This window comes from Anoplophora glabripennis, unplaced genomic scaffold (genome assembly GCF_000390285.2).
Source record: "Anoplophora glabripennis isolate ALB-LARVAE unplaced genomic scaffold, Agla_2.0 scaffold18, whole genome shotgun sequence".
Classification (NCBI taxonomy): Eukaryota; Metazoa; Arthropoda; class Insecta; order Coleoptera; family Cerambycidae; genus Anoplophora; species Anoplophora glabripennis.
Window position 1 is genome coordinate 1,248,175 of NW_019416221.1, and position 17,828 is coordinate 1,266,002.

General features: G+C 33.4%; 2 protein-coding genes across 2 annotated transcripts; one reads left to right on the forward strand and one right to left on the reverse strand.

Annotated features, from left to right (window-relative positions):
• Positions 1-78: 78 nt before the first annotated feature.
• Positions 79-2,619, forward strand: LOC108908286 (uveal autoantigen with coiled-coil domains and ankyrin repeats-like). Its single transcript, XM_018712287.1, has 6 exons — positions 79-186; positions 896-1,132; positions 1,199-1,537; positions 1,593-1,748; positions 1,798-2,061; positions 2,437-2,619. The coding sequence occupies exons 1-6, from the start codon at positions 115-117 to the stop codon at positions 2,557-2,559; spliced, it is 1,191 nt and encodes a 396-aa protein (XP_018567803.1). The 5' UTR covers positions 79-114; the 3' UTR covers positions 2,560-2,619.
• Positions 2,620-5,623: 3,004 nt separating this feature from the next.
• On the reverse strand, positions 5,624-17,815 carry LOC108908257 (ADP,ATP carrier protein). Its single transcript, XM_018712226.1, has 4 exons — positions 17,576-17,815; positions 11,013-11,274; positions 6,431-6,665; positions 5,624-6,357 (listed from the first exon to the last, which is right to left on the reverse strand). The coding sequence occupies exons 1-4, from the start codon at positions 17,733-17,735 to the stop codon at positions 6,112-6,114; spliced, it is 903 nt and encodes a 300-aa protein (XP_018567742.1). The 5' UTR covers positions 17,736-17,815; the 3' UTR covers positions 5,624-6,111.
• Between the last annotated feature and the right edge of the window lie 13 nt (positions 17,816-17,828).

Here is a 17,828-nt window from a genome sequence, read left to right on the forward strand (position 1 = left end):
CTGCCTTGATTGGGTGATAAAATAAACAATGCAGATTATCTGGAGTTATCAGGTGCTCCTATCTTGATAACCGTTTGATACAAGCATTCACCGAGCAGAAAGCAGGTTTTAAGTATGTGGCTGAATGAAATCGTGTCTCAGAACATGTTCATTGAAAGAGTGAACAAGCAAAGTTTAGAACTTGAGGTAAGTATTATAAAAAATAATAATACGGTAACTAGATCTTCAGTGTAGTGAACTGGCAGACAGCGACCTGTTATTTCGCAGGTACTATGAAAATACGATACGTGTCGCCACCGTGCAGGCGAAAACTATATTAGCTGATATATTTTGTAGAAAACGACTACTCCGCATACTAATGCCTCAGTAATAATCGTTCACGGACAGGTCACTCTCTGCCAGTTGTTCAAAACTTGAATAGCAGTGACCATTCATAAAAAGTAGCTTTATAGTACTGACGAGAATATGTTTGACATCGTTATATGTCTGTTGATTCTGCTGACGAATGATCCTAGCTTTTACCAGTCAGGGCACTAGTCAGCAGAGTAGTTATGGCCTGCAATATCACCAGTTAAAATTGATTTTCCTCACACAGTGGCGGAATATATCACGCGTTCGTAGTACCTGTGAATTAGCAGGTTGCTTTCTGCCAGTTTGGCGCCATTAAAAACTTAAGACGATTTTCATTATATCATTCTACGTCTGTCTCAAAAGAAGCTAGATCATTAAAAATTTTATTCTTGTATATGAAAACATTCTACATTATAAATTGATAAAATATCAGGAAAATTTTAAAGGGATGGTACCCAAAAGACCAAAGTGGCCATAAATCATGTAATAAAAAACGAAACAATCCTAATTCATTTAATTTATCTTCGATTTTGTTTGCTCTAAGGCTGCTCGGAACCGAAACAGCGAATTACTGAAAAAATCCCAACGCCTAGAGCAGGAGCAGAACAATTTAACCGACCTATTCACATCCAACCAGCTAGATGTGATTACGAAGAAGAATAATCTAAACGCGTTATTAGCGAACCTAAAGGAACAGAAAAGGTTAAATCTGATGGCAACGCAACGTTTAGAAATATGCAGGGAACAAATCAACCACATACAAGAGAACATCGAGCAAACGGTAAGTGGCATGAGCAAAATTCGTTTGAAGTAAAATTTTTGTCGATCGAATCACCTTTATCTTTAGAATGGCGGAATGTTCGATTCCGTGACGGAACTGAAACCGATAAAAGAAAAATTGTCATTCAAATGGGACGTTGTGGAGTGTCTACAGCAAAAACTCGTCGAAACCAGGCTTCAAAACGCTGAAAAAGAAGCGATTATAATAGAACTGAGGCTGTGCGAACACGATTTAAAAAACGAAGTTGAGCTACTTAAGGAGGACGAAAAAGAAACGCTACCCATCAACAAGTTGCAGGAGCAATTCCTGGCAGCTAGGTTACGAGACGCGGACGTAGTTTTAGAATTCGATAAACTTAAGAGAAGCCTCGCTGCTATTAAACATGAGTTGGAAGAAAAGAGAACGGTATTCAGATGTCTCGTATTTGGATATACATATTTCATAAAGTAACGTTTTCCAGGAGACAGAATTAGAAATGAAGAGAGAAAACCAGGATCCGTTTCATATTCATTTCAACTTACGGGACAAGTACCACGAACAAATTAAATTCGAAGAAAATGAATCGATTGCCAGGACGGTTGAATTTCAAGACGAGATAGACTATTTGAAGATGCAGGTGCGATGGTAAAAATTTAAAGCAAAATAATTTACTACCACTTTTTCAGATAAAAAAGTTAGAACACATTAAACAGGACATCATTGCACGGGTTCATTTCAATGAAGAGGTAAAGGTTCACTTGCACGAAGTGAAAACGAGTATTTTCGTTAGATTACAGAAGACCAGCGTAGAACTGGAGAAAATTATTGAGAAAAACAGAAAACTTGAAGAGAAAATGACTAGCGACTTATCTGACATCCAACATAATATAGACGATAAGGACACTTTGATTTCACAACTGGCGCAAGATATCAAGGAACTACAGTTACGTGTAGGTATTTACACAACCACAATTTTTCTTCATACAGTCTTCATAAATGATTCTAAGCCACGTGATCGCCCAGCACGGCTGGTAGTGTCTACTAAAAATACGTAAATCTTGGCATCGGCAATATTAATGATTCGTTTACAATGAACAATGACAAACTGTTACGTTTATGCTCGCTGCAATCGCTGATTGGTTGAATAAAATCTCAAACAAAATATTAGTCACGTGGCTTGCAATCATTTATGAAGGCTATTGTGTTTTGAGTGTCATAAAATTTCCTAAAAAATTATTTGATATTTGGCAACAACTTCCTTAATTTCATGTTAAAATTTCGGAAGAGGTGATTTCGATTTTTTAAAATATACATGTTTTTTTCAGAACGACAAATCTGCCAAGTATAATGATGAGTCGATGGCCAGCATAACTGATATTACTATAAATAAATTACAAGAGGAAATTGAATTCCTCGAAGAAAAAATTAGAACGCTAACAATTCCATAAAAAATTATTTACATTAATCTTCTATCATTTATTAATATTGCACAAGAGATAATAAAATCATTCTTAGATAACATATTTTTGTTGTAAAATATTGTCTTTTGCACCTCATAAATTAAAACTGCTATTCCATGGATAATATTGTTATACTGTGGTCTAAGTATCTGATCGCTGTCATTGCACTTCCTTAGCCTGAGCTAGGAATCTTTGACATGCCCTCGTTGTTTTCGGTCTAGGCTCTATGGGGGCCGACCCGCTGTCCGAAAACCTAGACTCGTCCTCATGTTAATTTTGGTTCCTGTAGTTCTAAAGCCCCTCTATAGCGGCTTTAGCGAGTCGGTCTATATGGACCCATTCGCCAGACAATGGCGGTCCTCTGGGACAATCTGTAACTAGTTACTTCCTTTGCTTCCAAACTTCTCGATATTTGGGAGGCTAAAGATGTGCAATGTGTCTGTAATTGGCGGTGATCAAGTACATAGAAACTGATACTGACCAAAGTTTTAGAACTTTCAATTTCAAAGCCAATACTTGCAAGAAATAATTGGATGTTACATTTTGGAGATACAAACCAAACACGTGTTTTAAATAAGATTACAGTGATCTCTAAACTAATGCAAAAAATGAAAGGGTCAAAAGAATTTCCGAAATTTTTTCGTGATTTTTGACAGACTGTACTTAGGTGAAAAATGCTCGTACCGGGAATTAAAAAAAAGTATTTTGAAGCTCTAAGATTATAGTTTTTAGATCTTTTGTTCGAAATTTTTTAGGAGCTATGGTTATCATACAATTCTAAAAAATAGGACGACAAATTTTCTACGGACTTGGAAAATTTTTTTTCAGCTAAGTCATTGCATGGACCAGATAGTTTGTTTATTCAGCTTCAATTTCCTTTTATTTTAAATTTCGATATGACCATTTTTCATCGAAATATCGTACTTTTAACGGAAAAGGATCCTTTTGTTTTCAATCATCGATATCTCGCGACAAATGGTCGTATAGACAATTGAAGGACATTTTCGAAAACCGGAATAAATGTCTTATAATATGCTGCTGCAACTTTTCGGAAAAAAATGTTTTCCATCTTTTACACGAATTTTAAAAAACAGGAAAAACATGTAATTTATGGTTTTTTAGAAAATTGATGGCTAAATGACTAATGTTAAGCATGACAGTTCGATATACCCAAAAGAACCCTGTGAAGTTTCATCTCGATTTAGTGAACCGTTTTTTTTTGTTTCAAACAAACTTTTGAAAAAAATTAAAGGGTCACGTTTTTGAGCTTAAATACTTCATAATCATGATTAAAGGAAAATATTTATTTTATTTGAAGTTTTCTCACATTTTTACCGCAAATAACGTTTAAATTAATGAAAAAATAATTTGTTTTGAAATTTTTTTTTCAGAGAAAGAGTAGTTTTGAAAAAAACTGTTTTTTAAGTGATTACAGACTGCACAAAAATTAATTACAAATTTGTCTCAAAAAACGGTATGAATCGGGGTCAAAACCTGCCAACCAACTTTAATTTTAATTTAATTAAAAGTTGATAAACGAAAAAGAAGCCGAATCGTGCTTGAAACAATTGAATTTTGTTTTCTTCATGCCCGGAAGGTTCCATAAATACAAAAAAAAAACTTCGAAAAATTTTGAATTTTTTTTTTTTCATCTATTTAAACATTTGCTGTAAAAATATGAAAAAACCGAAAAAAAAAAATTTCCCATTTTAATCATGATTATAGTGTTTAAGCTCAAAAAAAGTGACCCTTTAATTTTTTTTTAAAGTTTTACTGTTTGAAACAAAGAAACGGTTAGTTAGATCGAGATGAAACTTCACAGGGTTCTTCTGGGTACATCGAACTGTCAAAGTCATGATTAACGCTAGTCATTTCGTGAATATTTCTAATTTAGCCGTATATTTACTAAAAAACCACAAATTACCATTTTTTTTTCTTGTTTTTTAAATTTCAAGTAAAAGATGAGAAAAAATTTTTTCGGAAAAGTTGCGGCAGCATGTTAGAAAATTTATTGCAGTTTTCGAAACTGTCCTTCAATTCTCTGTAGGACCATTTGTCGCCAAGATATCGATGATTGAAGACAAAAGGATCCTTTTCCATTAAAAGTCTGATATATCAATGAAAAATGGCCGTATCGAAATTAAAAAAAAAGGAAATTGAAGCTGAATAAACAAGCGCCTAGCTGAAAAAAAATTTTCCATGTCCAAAGTTTCCAAAAGAAGTCCATAGACTCAAGAAAAAAAAGAAAATGTGCAAAATTTTTTTGTCGCGCTATTAGAATTGCATGATAACTGTAGCTTCTAAAAAATTTCGTCCGAAAGATTTAAAAACTAGAATCTTAGAGCTTCAAAATGCCTTTTTTTAATTCCCGGTAGGACCATTTTTCACCTAAATACAGTCTCAAAAATCACAGAAAAATTTCGGAAATTCTATAAAGTATGTCATTACTACAAAACAATGTTTTGTACCTACTGGCAGAGAGTGACCTGCTGATATGAAAGCTTGACACACTAGGTGAAACTGGAAACAACTTCAGTCTTTCCATTTCGTTCTAAGTACGAAAGTGAAAGATAAATCCATCGAATGTCGTTATAACCTCATTGTTGGGTTATTTATCTCAGTGGGCTTTGCCTTTTGTGCATAGGTAAGTTGATTAAATTGACATATTTCGAACAAAGGAATCTCTAAAGTTGTACACATGTTTTTCAACCACCCTGTATAATGATTCTATTAATATATTTTTTTGAATCTTTTTTGGTGCATTTACAATGCGTGGTGATTTATTAATACTCTTAGCAAAAATTTTGGCACATAGCACTTACGTTACATAACTACCTAGCTATTTATAAAAATGTTCCGTAAATATTAATGCTGAAAGTATTTTTCCTAGAATTATAAACTTCCTCGCATTCTAAACTTGAAAAGTTACGTTACAGCCATGATCGGCGTCAACAATTTGTTTTTTAATAGAGAATTTGGTTTTATCGGAAAGAAGCGACACTAAAACAAATTCATCAAATAATGATTGAGGTTAAGTGAATAAAAGCCACACTCGATGTTTTTGTTTTTTATTTTTTTACCATCAAAGCCTTGATGATACAAATTTAAAATATTTTTATCAACAGGTAACGGAATTGTTACTTAGTTACGTAGTGCTTTATAACTTAAATAACAATAGATTGGCGATCCGCACAACTTAAACAGTAATAAATACCTACAAAGAACTGAGTCATACTTCTACTTGTTGTTGAAAGAGTCCATTTTCGGCCCCGGGTTCGTTCACTTAGTCATAATTTAAAATAAATTAAATGTACACCTATATACAATGTGGCCTCGAGTTGTGCCCCTCAGAATGCTGTAGAGGATGGGAGTCAGCGAAAACCAAAGACGTGGGACCCTTGAACGGGTTAATCCCACCCGGAATGATCAGGCTGGGAGGGACACAACTTGAGGCGATTGCTTGTTGAATTTGACTAAAAAGTTCCCTAAGGAAGTCGACTGGAGTGTTGTATCAATGCACGACAGGAGCAGCGGTGGAAATTAAACGATAACCTTCTTAATTTCGTCATACATGACGAGTACGATGGCGCCACCGGTACCACGGAGAATGTTAGAGAACGCACCCTTGAAGAAGGCGGCACCACCTTCAGTCTTAGCGATCGTGGCCCAGCAGTGAGCAGTGTTCTTGTAGACGATTTCTGTCTTCTTACGTCCGGACTGCATCATCATACGCCTACGCACGGTGTCGAAGGGATATGAAATGATACCGGCGACAGTGGTGACGGTCTGTAACAGAAAATAGTGGGTGAAGTCCTCCGGGGACAAAATAATGATATTAAATCGGGGTCAAAGTACATACCTGAGCAATAGCCCAAGAAATGACGATCGGTGTGTTCTTGGGATCGGGCAAGATACCCTTGGCGGTGTCATAGAAGCCGAAGAAGGCGGCACGATAGATGATGATACCTTGTACGGACACTCCAAAGCCACGGTACAAACCAACAAGACCATCAGATTTGAAGATCTTTACAAGGCAGTTACCTAATCCTGTGAATTCTCTTTCTGCTCCAGCTTTGCCTACATCGGCAGCCAACCTAAAAAAAGAAAAATAAGGTAAGTAAAAATATTCTAGAGCATTGTACTGGAGAGTAGCGCGATTTTGTATCATTTTTGACACGTTTCTTGTTATAACGTGTTTGGTTTTTTGTTTAAATGTTTTCAATATGAACTACGTACAATTGTAATCTTTTATGTATTGCTTGCAATGGTCAGAGATAAAAAAATGTTCCTTTACCCTTTACAATCACGTATCAATAGTTTATTTTGTCAAATTCCATGATAAACTATTTTTTTAACCTTTTTTTTAAGTAATTTTCGTACCTCGCCTCTGGACAAGCTAATGTAACCTCAAATAATAGAGTGAGTGAATGTCCACCAGTTACTTAACAAGTAACCTAAATGAAATACACAAAAATACATAGTCTGTTTACTCACATAAATTTCTCTGGATTTGTTCCAGTCCTATATTGTATTGGCATTCAAAGCTCTTATAATCTCTTAAATGTGTAACCTGTCACTTTTAACTATGTGGATCTCGGGATACGGAGTTCGTTTGGAATTTAATAACGAATTGTTTTCTGTTTAATAATTTAACTTCAATTTCATAGTTAGACCGTTGACCTACACTATCTCTCTCCGCATTCACTGTAGGTTGTCAACAATTCATGTATGAATATTACAGTGGTGGCGAACACAAGAATTAAAGTGTATTTTAAAAAACAAATTATAAACCGACTGATTTAATTAAAAAAAAAAATCAGAATCGTATTAGGGGGGGGAATGTATTATTACCCCTAAAAAATTGACCTCCACTTAAAGTTACATTCTGTACAGTGTCCTCTACTAACTATATTTTAAATCATTTCTTTGGACAAAACTCCTTGTGTACGTTTATCTATAAAACCACATTCTAGCAATTATAGAGAATATAAGGGACCAAAAACGGTTTTGAAAAATACATATTTATTTAATGTAAGGCTCGTGATCAATAAAAACTAGTAAATATAGTAAAACAAGTGTATTGGGCATGTCTTTCTTCAATATGGACAAATCAGGTTTCTGGAAATATACGCAAGTTTTCTTTTTTTTTCGGTACACTTCGGCTGAAGCCGACCCTGGCATAATCATCACGTAGAAAAAATATAATGCCATTAAGATCCAATTCCAATTTTGTTTGAGCCCGTGCGGGTAAAAAATATATAATTTTTTGCTCTAATTTTCATTGAGCACTGAAACACATTCATCTATGACGTCTGTATGAGTTTATTTTTAAACAGCGTGCTTCGGTTATTTTAGTACTGTTATAATAAGTGTTCTACGTGTTACACTAGAATCCGCCAATGTGGATTCCTACATTGATTATTTAATCGTAAGTACTGGTTCGACGCCATTCTTATCTCTTTCAATTATTATTACATTGCAAACGATGGTGATAATTTCACTATAACTGGTTTCATCTGCCAGCAAAGTGATAATAATTATCTGGAACGTGCATTTTTACAACAAAATGATTTATCCTTCTTTAGTTTACCTGTTAGTTAAATCACATAATAAAAATATCTTGATATAAAGATATGATTCGGAATCGGAATTAGCTTAAAATTGTATTAAAATGTCATTTAAATGCTCACAAAAGTATGAAAGATATAAAACAAAATGTTTATACATATTTTTAATTAAAAATAAATAGCGCCAATATGGTGTCACTCATTCAAGGACAAACGAATGTTGAAACTAAAATTCGGAGAACGTAATTTATCAGAGATAACTCGATTTTAACATCGACAAAGTGTAATATTAAACTGTATGAAATCGTTAAATATTATTGCTTTCTATTTATAAAATCTTGCAAAAAGTAAAACTAACTTGAATTGATTTAATTCTATTATTCCAATTAAAAACAAATTGATTACGTACGTTTTCAAAATTATTAACAACCCGGGTTACCTAGAGCCGGCTCTGAGGTAATCGGTACCATTGTAGTAACAGTTGAAAGTTATCAAGTGACATTGCCTTCAATTTCACCTTGTACTTTAAGGTTACAAGAACTACAAAAACATAACAATTGCGCGCGCTTTGCCAGAACAGTTGGCACGTGTAGTTATTTATTAGTAGGCTAGCGATAAATCCTTTAAAATTACTTTTACCCGCGTTACATAACGAAAAAATTGCAATAATATATTTTTTAAATGTATTAGTAGTACCATTTAAATATCTACCTCTCGTTTCTAACACTGAAATGAATAACGTATCCATAACAGACAAAGTAACGTAATTAGCGAGCAATAAATTGTATATACAGGGTGTACCATTGAAAACTTTGCACCCGGATTATTTTGAACTACGTACCAAAATATTAAAATACCGCGACACGTCAATTTTGTTTTCAAGGGGGACATATTTTAGAGTTAAATACAGACTATCCAGAACAACCCCCTTCGCGGGGGCGCATTCAGCTTTAGATTCCTAAATGGCACTCTAGGTCGAGTGACACCTCATTCGAAAGTGTTTTTTTCAATTTTAATTCATCTGCTGTTGAAAAAAAAATTACTTATGCTTAGAAATAAAAGACAATTTTGTATTAATCATTTAATAAATTGTTCAAAATGCCAAAGGGAAAACTATAAAAAGTTTCAATTTATTTTCACTGTAAAAACTACAAATAAAGGTATTTCGAATAATGAAAAAAAAAATTGGTACTGATAACAAATTTACCAGTCAATATATTTCAGTCGCTATTCAGTTCTCAAAGAAAAGTGTTTAGCAGAAGTGTGTTTAGTAATTATTAATTCTAAAAATGACTGATGACGAAAGGGTTGAAATAATTTCTCTCTATTTTAAAAACAATGATAATGCACAGCTTACGGCTAGAATTTTTAATCAGTGTCAAGCAAATAAACGCACCTCCGATGTTTACGTCGCCAGTTTGGTTCAAAAGTTCCGTGAAACAGGATTAGTGGAAAATAAAAAACTACTATTGAAACTTTTTATAGTTTTCCCTTTGGCATTTTGACAATTAATTAAATGTCTTTGTCTTTTATACAAGTAATTTTTTTTTCAACAACAGGTGAACTAAAATTGAAAAAAATTACATGATGACAACCAGAATTAAAAACACTTTCGAATGAGGTGTCACTCGACCTAGAGTGCCATTTAAGATTCTAAAGTTGAATGCGCCCCCGTGAAGGGGGTTGTTCTGGCGAGTCTGTATTTAATGCTAAAATGTGTCCCCCTCGAAAACAAAATTGACGTGTCGCGGCAATTTTAATATTTTGGAACGTAGTTCAAAATAAGCCGGGTGCAAAGTTTTCAATGGTACACCCTGTATGTAGGATTGAACGGTGCAAACTCCAAGTCAGTTACAGAGAAAAATATATTGGAGATTTCCAGAAAATACTGGTATACATTATGTGCATTTGTTTTAATGGGGCCAATTATATCCAATATACCAAGTGCTCGTTTTCCGAACTGCACAATGAAGATCTCGGTTATCTTAAGAAAAAAATGCGAGATATAACCATGAAAACAATTTTGACCCAGGTTCTATCGTTTGGGATTAATAAACAAACTGAAAATATCGGTTTTCCTTTTTACTTTTGTAATCGAAAACTGATGGAGGTCGACTTTTTAAATTCAACTCAACAACTGGATTATATTGGATTTTCACATTTTTAAAATAATATTATATTGTAGGTCAGCAAGTTGCTACGATCGTTATCGATTGCTTACGGGTCTGCAAGTTATTCTCACAATGAGACTAGAACTTTTATCATACAGCGATATTTTGAAAATTTGAAGATCGTTCTCAATTTTTTCTGCTACTGTATTAAATGCCCTGTTTCATTCAATTTTTCATCAAAATGAATCTAATCAGAATTAATTATATTTTCTCCCAAAAACAGTATTTCCTATTTTTTTTTTATGATATCCTTGAACACTACTATATATCATTCTACATTAAAAGTAAAATTCTGACAGGAATAATTACGTTTGCTATTTCTGTTATAGCATTACTTGGCAAAAACAGTCCGTGGCCTTGCTTCGATCCGACCTTTGTACTGAATTCAAGGCATTATGCAGAGTACCGATGACGATACCTAACTCACAAAAATACGCACTCAAACCTAATTTAAAAACTCGATTAAGTCTCGTGATTTTTTGGGAAGGATTTAAAAGCGTCAGCAATGGGTTTCGGCTGACGCAGAAGTCTTATTTTTCATAACACATAACATTTGTCACTCCCATAATTAAAAAGACAATAATATATATTTTTTACAACAAGGCAGGTTCAAAGTACTAAAGACTTAATGCCATGATTATGCATTTATTAATATTAATTTAAATTGCATCGTTAAAATAAGTAAAATATCGTTTTGTCTTACCTGGTTCTGGCGAAATCGAGAGGGTATACGAAGCAGAGCGACGTCGCACCAGCGGCACCACCAGAAGCCAAGTTGCCCAAGAAGTAACGCCAGAACTGGGTCTTCTTGTCGACTCCGCTCAAGAAGACCTGCTTGTACTTGTCCTTGAAGGCGAAGTTGAGGGCCTGGGTGGGAAAGTACCTGATGACGTTGGCGGTGTTACCACGCCAGTAAGCCAAAACTCCTTGTTCTTTGGGAATGCGGATGAAACAGTCTACCATACCTGAGGGACGAAATTCAGCGTTATCGTTTTGTAAAATGGGGTACACTATAATACCTTATTATTAACTTCGCAACAATAAATAATTTAATAACCTCAGTTTTGCAATGTTTACATGTCTCACAAGACGAGGACGAAATCTAGCTACCCGAAAATTACGTCAAAGAAACAAAAGCGCAATAGATTGAGTTTCCGTTGGTTTCCATTTCATCATTTTCAGTCACCACACCCACGCGATATCAAACGAAGTCGGTAGTATGGTGGTTATGTGATGCATACGAGTTTAAATTCGGTAATTGTGATTAATTAATAAACGTATTTATTTTCTTCGTAAATAAGTGACAATAAATGAAATGTGTTAAAGTTGTCTAGTGAGTGACAAATTAAAAATACTTCGTGTGCCCCGACATCCAAGAACTTGTCAGTGACTGCTGCACATTTCTTCAGCTCAATAAACGGTAAGTCGAACCAATTTCATCTATTAGTTTATATATCCAAGATCCAAGACGTGAAATTCATAGCCAGTGTAATTAAATTGCAAATAGATTATGAATTTTATTATTTATGTTTGGACTTTGATTATACCTACTCTATGACGTAATAAAGAAAAAAGGTATGAAATTTAATTTACAGTTTTTAGTCACTGTATCGACACATACACGTGCCGTAAGTTATTTGATCAGAATAGTTTTGTCACAGATATTGGGTACTCTGTGGTTTTGTTGTATACACAGTAGTAACATTAGACAGATTTGGTACAATAATAATATCCTGCTGATTGAATGGAGCAAAACATACTATCTAATTATTTTGGCTATTGCAAAAAGTAGCACCTACACCTTAATATCTGCAAATTGTAAATAAAATTCCTTTTATTAAAGTTCATAATCATTTGCTTAATTATGCAAGTATGTATTATAATTATGCTTTCTGGAGCATATTAGTGTATTACGTGTTTTTTTTTTGGTGCATATTAATATTAATAAACATTATTTTTCCTAAAAATTCATTAATAATAGTATATTATGTTATTAGGAGTAGAAGGCGATCATTATGTGTTGAGCCCAAAAGTTTGCTCGCCGAGGCGTTAGCCGAGGCTGAGCAAATTGGGCAAAACACATAATGAGCCTTCCACTCCGAGTGACATATACTATTTTTTCTTCAAGCGTGAATATAAAAAATTACTAATTTTGAAAATTTATAGCGGATAACGCGATGTTCAATCTCAGCACAAAATAAAATCAGTAGGTAGGTAATACTATTTATTTTATACATTTTATACATTTTATTGATTAATTAAACATGACAGTTTTAACCACTTTATTCATGAATAAAAAAACAAATGTAACAATTATTTTTCTTTAATTTGAATTAAACGAATAAACATCTAAATTACCTACATGTCTATCATCAAACTTTATTTATTAACATGAATATTAAATGTGCAATTTTGTATGGTACAGTTGTTGATATTTAAAGCGCTGCTGGCTGTCTTTTTTTCAAAGTTTACAGTTCTGTCGTTGAATACGTTACTTGTAATAAGGTTCTCAGTTTCAGTGTTAACAATTGTACCATTATTAACAGAAAAGTCTTCGATTAAATTATTTTCAGGATCAATATTTACAGTTTCGCTTGATGTACTTGGTTCATTATACTCTAATGGGTTTAATATTTTCATCGCTATCTGTTTCTTATTGTTTACAGAATCTTCAATGTATCCTTCAGCGACGCTGGTAGATTTCCATCCACCATGTCGCTTTAGGGTTGTAATGTCTCCACCATTATCAACTAAGATAGTTGCCGAGGTTCTTCTAAGGCAATGCCCCGTATATTCATGTGGATTTGGCAACCTTAAAAATGATGCAACATCTTTTGGCACTTTTGAAATTTTATGTATGCCCATTACAACACGATGACAATGGCCATTTTGATATTTAATAAAAAATCTATCAAAAGTTATGTCTTTTGGCCGAAGAGTAGCATATTTTCTGTATAAATTTAAATAAAACTCTCCAATTATGGTAAATGAACGATGTTTTTTAGTTTTTGTATTGGGAATATTTACTAATATTATATTTCCCAAATCTTTTACATCATTAACTTTTACTTGAATGAGTTCATCGCATCTACAAGCTCCTGTGACTCCAAATATTAGTGCAACCTAAAAAATATAGAATTATTAATTTTGTAACAATAAAAAAAGTTGGAAAATGCAAGGAAATTCTAAAACATGACGTAATTTTAAGACATCTATATTTATGAGTTTTTACAACATTCTTCCAATGAGCTATCTTTATTTCCGAAAATTGTTTATTATTCTCGTAATGGATACTATAAAATAACTTGAAGTTTACAAATTATAACAAAATTTTGTATTACAAATATAAAAAGGTTAAATATATATCTACCTATAATTTAAAAAGTACATACCTTGGTTGCTAAATATTTATCATCAGGTGCTTTATTCAGGAATTCGTCAAATTCTTTTTTAGACAAAACTTTCGACTTTTTTGGTTTATAATTTTCACCTTGTCGTTTCAAAAATGTAATTAATTTTGAATATTTCTCAATATTTACATTGTGTTCTATGTTTAATTTAGATTTTACCATTGAATATTGCGCCCATAAAGTTGAACTTTTCAGTGTTCTGGATAATCTTGTAAAATATGCTATCATCACATTTTCTGAATAAATATGTGCATTATTTTCTTTTGCCCAATTTATGAATTTATCATAAGCATTTTCATAAATTTTTCTCGACTTTGTTGGTATAAGTGTTGCCACTGATGTATTTGCAATTTCCAGTAATTCTGGTGGTGTGCACTGCATTTCTTCAGACATTTTAAAAACGACCCGACGCGACATCAAATTTCAACTGACACTTAATGAAACGTCAAAGCTTCTTGAATCTTTAATTCGTTGCTAGGATACTTACCTACACATTGTTACATTTTTTTACTAGTTAAAAAATGAAAAATATTTGTACTAGTTAAACAATATGCTGCTTCTAAAGGAGGTGTTGCACTATATAATATAAGTATTATTATACGCTTGAAGAAAAAAAGCATTCATTCATTCCGTTGGCAAGCCGCATCTGAGAAATTCTATTTTTACCATGACTTTTTTTTATCAGTCTGTGAATCACTTACATGCTTATTGACTTTGATAAGTAAAAAGTGAGAATATACAGGCTGTCTTACGGTGATGGCCCATTAGAATTATTTCAGAGACTACTTCGATTTGAATTTTGAAAATTTGTACCCCGGGGTTTTCGGGGTGCTCTCTTAAAAAAAAATAATGCCATTGTTGTAGCACTTCCGGTTACACCGGAAGTCGCCTCTACTTTTTTATTTTAAATGGAACACCCTGTATATCATTGCATTATCGACGAGATAAAATAAAAATACCTCACGTGTTAAAGCTTCCCTGTACCTAAATCTAAGCGTTTTTGAGATAACCGACATTTTATAAAAATCTTGGCAGCTGCATGCGTTTCGAAAATTCCGTATATATTTCTTCGTTCTGGAAGCTTTTACTTGTTTTTAGGAACACACAAAGAGTATAAGATGTACTACCTTCCATTATCAAAATTACCTCGAAAATTACCTTAAGAAAATTATACCAAGTGAAGCATTTTTTACATTACATTTTGAAATCTTAAAACTGGCAAAACTTTTTAAATTCAAATGGAACACCCTGTAGTTTTTGCACCATATTACATTCTCAAGAATATTACGTTAAAAACATATATTAAAAAATAATGATTATAAGATCTTCCAATGGATTAGTAACCAAAATCATTTCATTAATCGTTCTTTTTCATTTGTAAAATGAATAACGTAAAAAATGATTCACTTGGTATAATTTTCTTCAGGTAATTTTGATAGTGGAAGATAATGCATCTTATGTTCTTTGTCTGTTCCAAAAACCAAGTGAAAGCTTCTAGAACAAAGAAAAATATAAGCAATTTTTGAAGCTCTTGCATCTGTCAAAATTTTTATAAAATGTCGATTATCTCGAAAACGGTCAGATTTAGGTACAGAGAAGTTTAATTTTTGACTTATTTTTAATTTGTCTTGTCGATAATGCAATAATATATAGGGTGTTCCATTTAAAATACGTAAGGAGATGGCGACTTCTGGTAAGTGTTACAAGTTACAATGGTATTATTTTATTTAAAAACAGCACCTCCAAAAATCCGAGGTCCCAGATTTTCAAAATTATCGAAGTAGTGTGAAATATTCTAATGGGCCGTCACCGTAAGACAGCCTGTATGCTTTTTTCTACTGTTCCTTTTTAATGGTTCCTGACGCGATACGTAATGTATAAATTATTATTTATCTTAACCCACTTATGTTGGAATTTACTTTTGTAATTCGTATCTAAAATAGCGCGATACGACGTCAAGTGCATTTTTTATCAAAAGCCAAAGTTAGTGTACAATTGTTTTATCGTTATTTATGCGCAGTTTAATGAGAAACATTATATTACGTAACCTAGTCTGAAGCTTTCTATAATATCGCGTAGATATAATTTTTTCTGGGAAGATAACTAGGCGTGGATCAAATTATCAAAATCAAAAGCTGCACGAGCAGTCACGAGTGTGATAACGATAACAATAGTAGATAATTACGTAAAATTAATAAGTGATAATAAAATGAGTAAAATAATTTATTCGCTTCGGGTCGTTTTACTGTTTCAATTTTTACGTTTATTTTCCTATTTATTTTTGTATATTCAATAAACAGTAATAATAACAGAAAATAGAGTTGTAGTAAAGTAAAATTTAATTATACAATTGATAATATTACAATAAAATAATGTATGAATATCAAACAATAAAATCGAAAATCAAATACTGGCATTGGAAAACTAACTACTCCATTGTCTAGATTCTAGATGCTTGTTAGTAATTTTATTTGTGTAGCACAAATTACTGACTTATGAATTCAACTAAAATGGTGTACAATTCATTAAAAATTATGTGAGAACAATCAATTGTTGCGTGGATATTTTACTCGGTGTTTTTCGACAAAATGCAGTCACTGAGGTCTACACCTACACGTTGACATCATTGTTTATTTTTCCTACATATTTTGTGTCATGTCCCTAAATTTTGTTATTTACTTTGTAAAACATGAGACGAGATGTTAAGTGACAAATGTTTACTGGAATAACATTCATATAAAAAACTTTTATAAAGGATACACTTACAACTTCAAAGATTTACAGACAGGGGATGCAACGGAAATAGCATGGCATTTTAATGTGTCACACACAGATGGATTTCCCGAGGCCTTTCTATACAAACTTACATACATTTATGATTGTGCAATTTTATTCAATTATTATTACATTGTTAACTTATTCTAAAAGTACATTTCAAGTTTTCGATTTTTCGAAACGTTGCAAACTTTTAACAGGAAGTGTACACATGTGACAGATAAGGTAATTTTTAATTTGGGACTAGATTTGTTTATGATGACAAATATTCAGAATATAAATTTTTTACTGATTTTAATACTTTTTAAGTGTATGACAAAATATATTTGATATATTGTAAAAATGTTCTTGTGTAAATTATCATTTGAAAAGTATTACGCGATCGGATTGTGCGCAAATTGCTATTATGTAACATAACAGCAACTATGAATGATAAATCGAGCGATAAACTTTATCTTTATCTCTGTCATTAAGTGAAGTTACGTAACTTAGGTGATTCTAGAGGTTAACACTAAGTGTCAGAAATTTCAGCGCGGTCTATTTATCTGTATTCGAATATCTGCGAAAGGGCGTTTTCGCACCGATTCTAATATTGCCAGCGAATTTAACTTTAACATGTCCGTTTTACGTAATCTCGCACGTGTCCTAGAGACACAGTTGGCAAGGTTTCTCATTGGTATCCAGTTCAATATCGACCCGTGATTCAGCGGCAGATCCCTGCGTTACCTTCGCTTCCATCAATAAGTTCAAAAGCCAATTCGAACTGGCCCGATGCAATTTCTATTGCGATGGGCGGTTGCCACAAGGTCGCACTCAATTAATCGTCCTTGGCTTTAGATTAATTCGCAGCGCGACATGATAGAATGAAAAAGAAATTAATTTACCACTGGAGATTACCGAGATAAGATAGCGATGGTTTTTAGGAATTCAAATCATGTGATCTTCTAATTTAACGAGGTTTTTTGGAAAAGTGTTATGTAACATCCGAAAAGGAACGGTTCTAAAATGGCTATCGCAGCGGGAGTTGCGCCGCGCGACCTTCCGTAACGCTAAAATCGACATTCGCACAAAACCCTCTTACCCTTATAGCGTTTGTCCTCTGCGATCTGCTTGGAGATGTGCTGGACTTGCAGGAGCAGCTTGACGCGTTCGATGGGGGCCACACATGTCTTGGAGATAGCGGCGGAGATGCCTCCGGCCAAGAAGTCCTTCAAGAAGGCAACGGGATCGGCGAGAGACATTCTGTTTCACGGGGTATTGTAGACTACTTGGTTGAAGTTGTGAACGGATCGCGCACTGAACTGCAAGTGACTTGGCGAGGGTGAGGCGGTGTC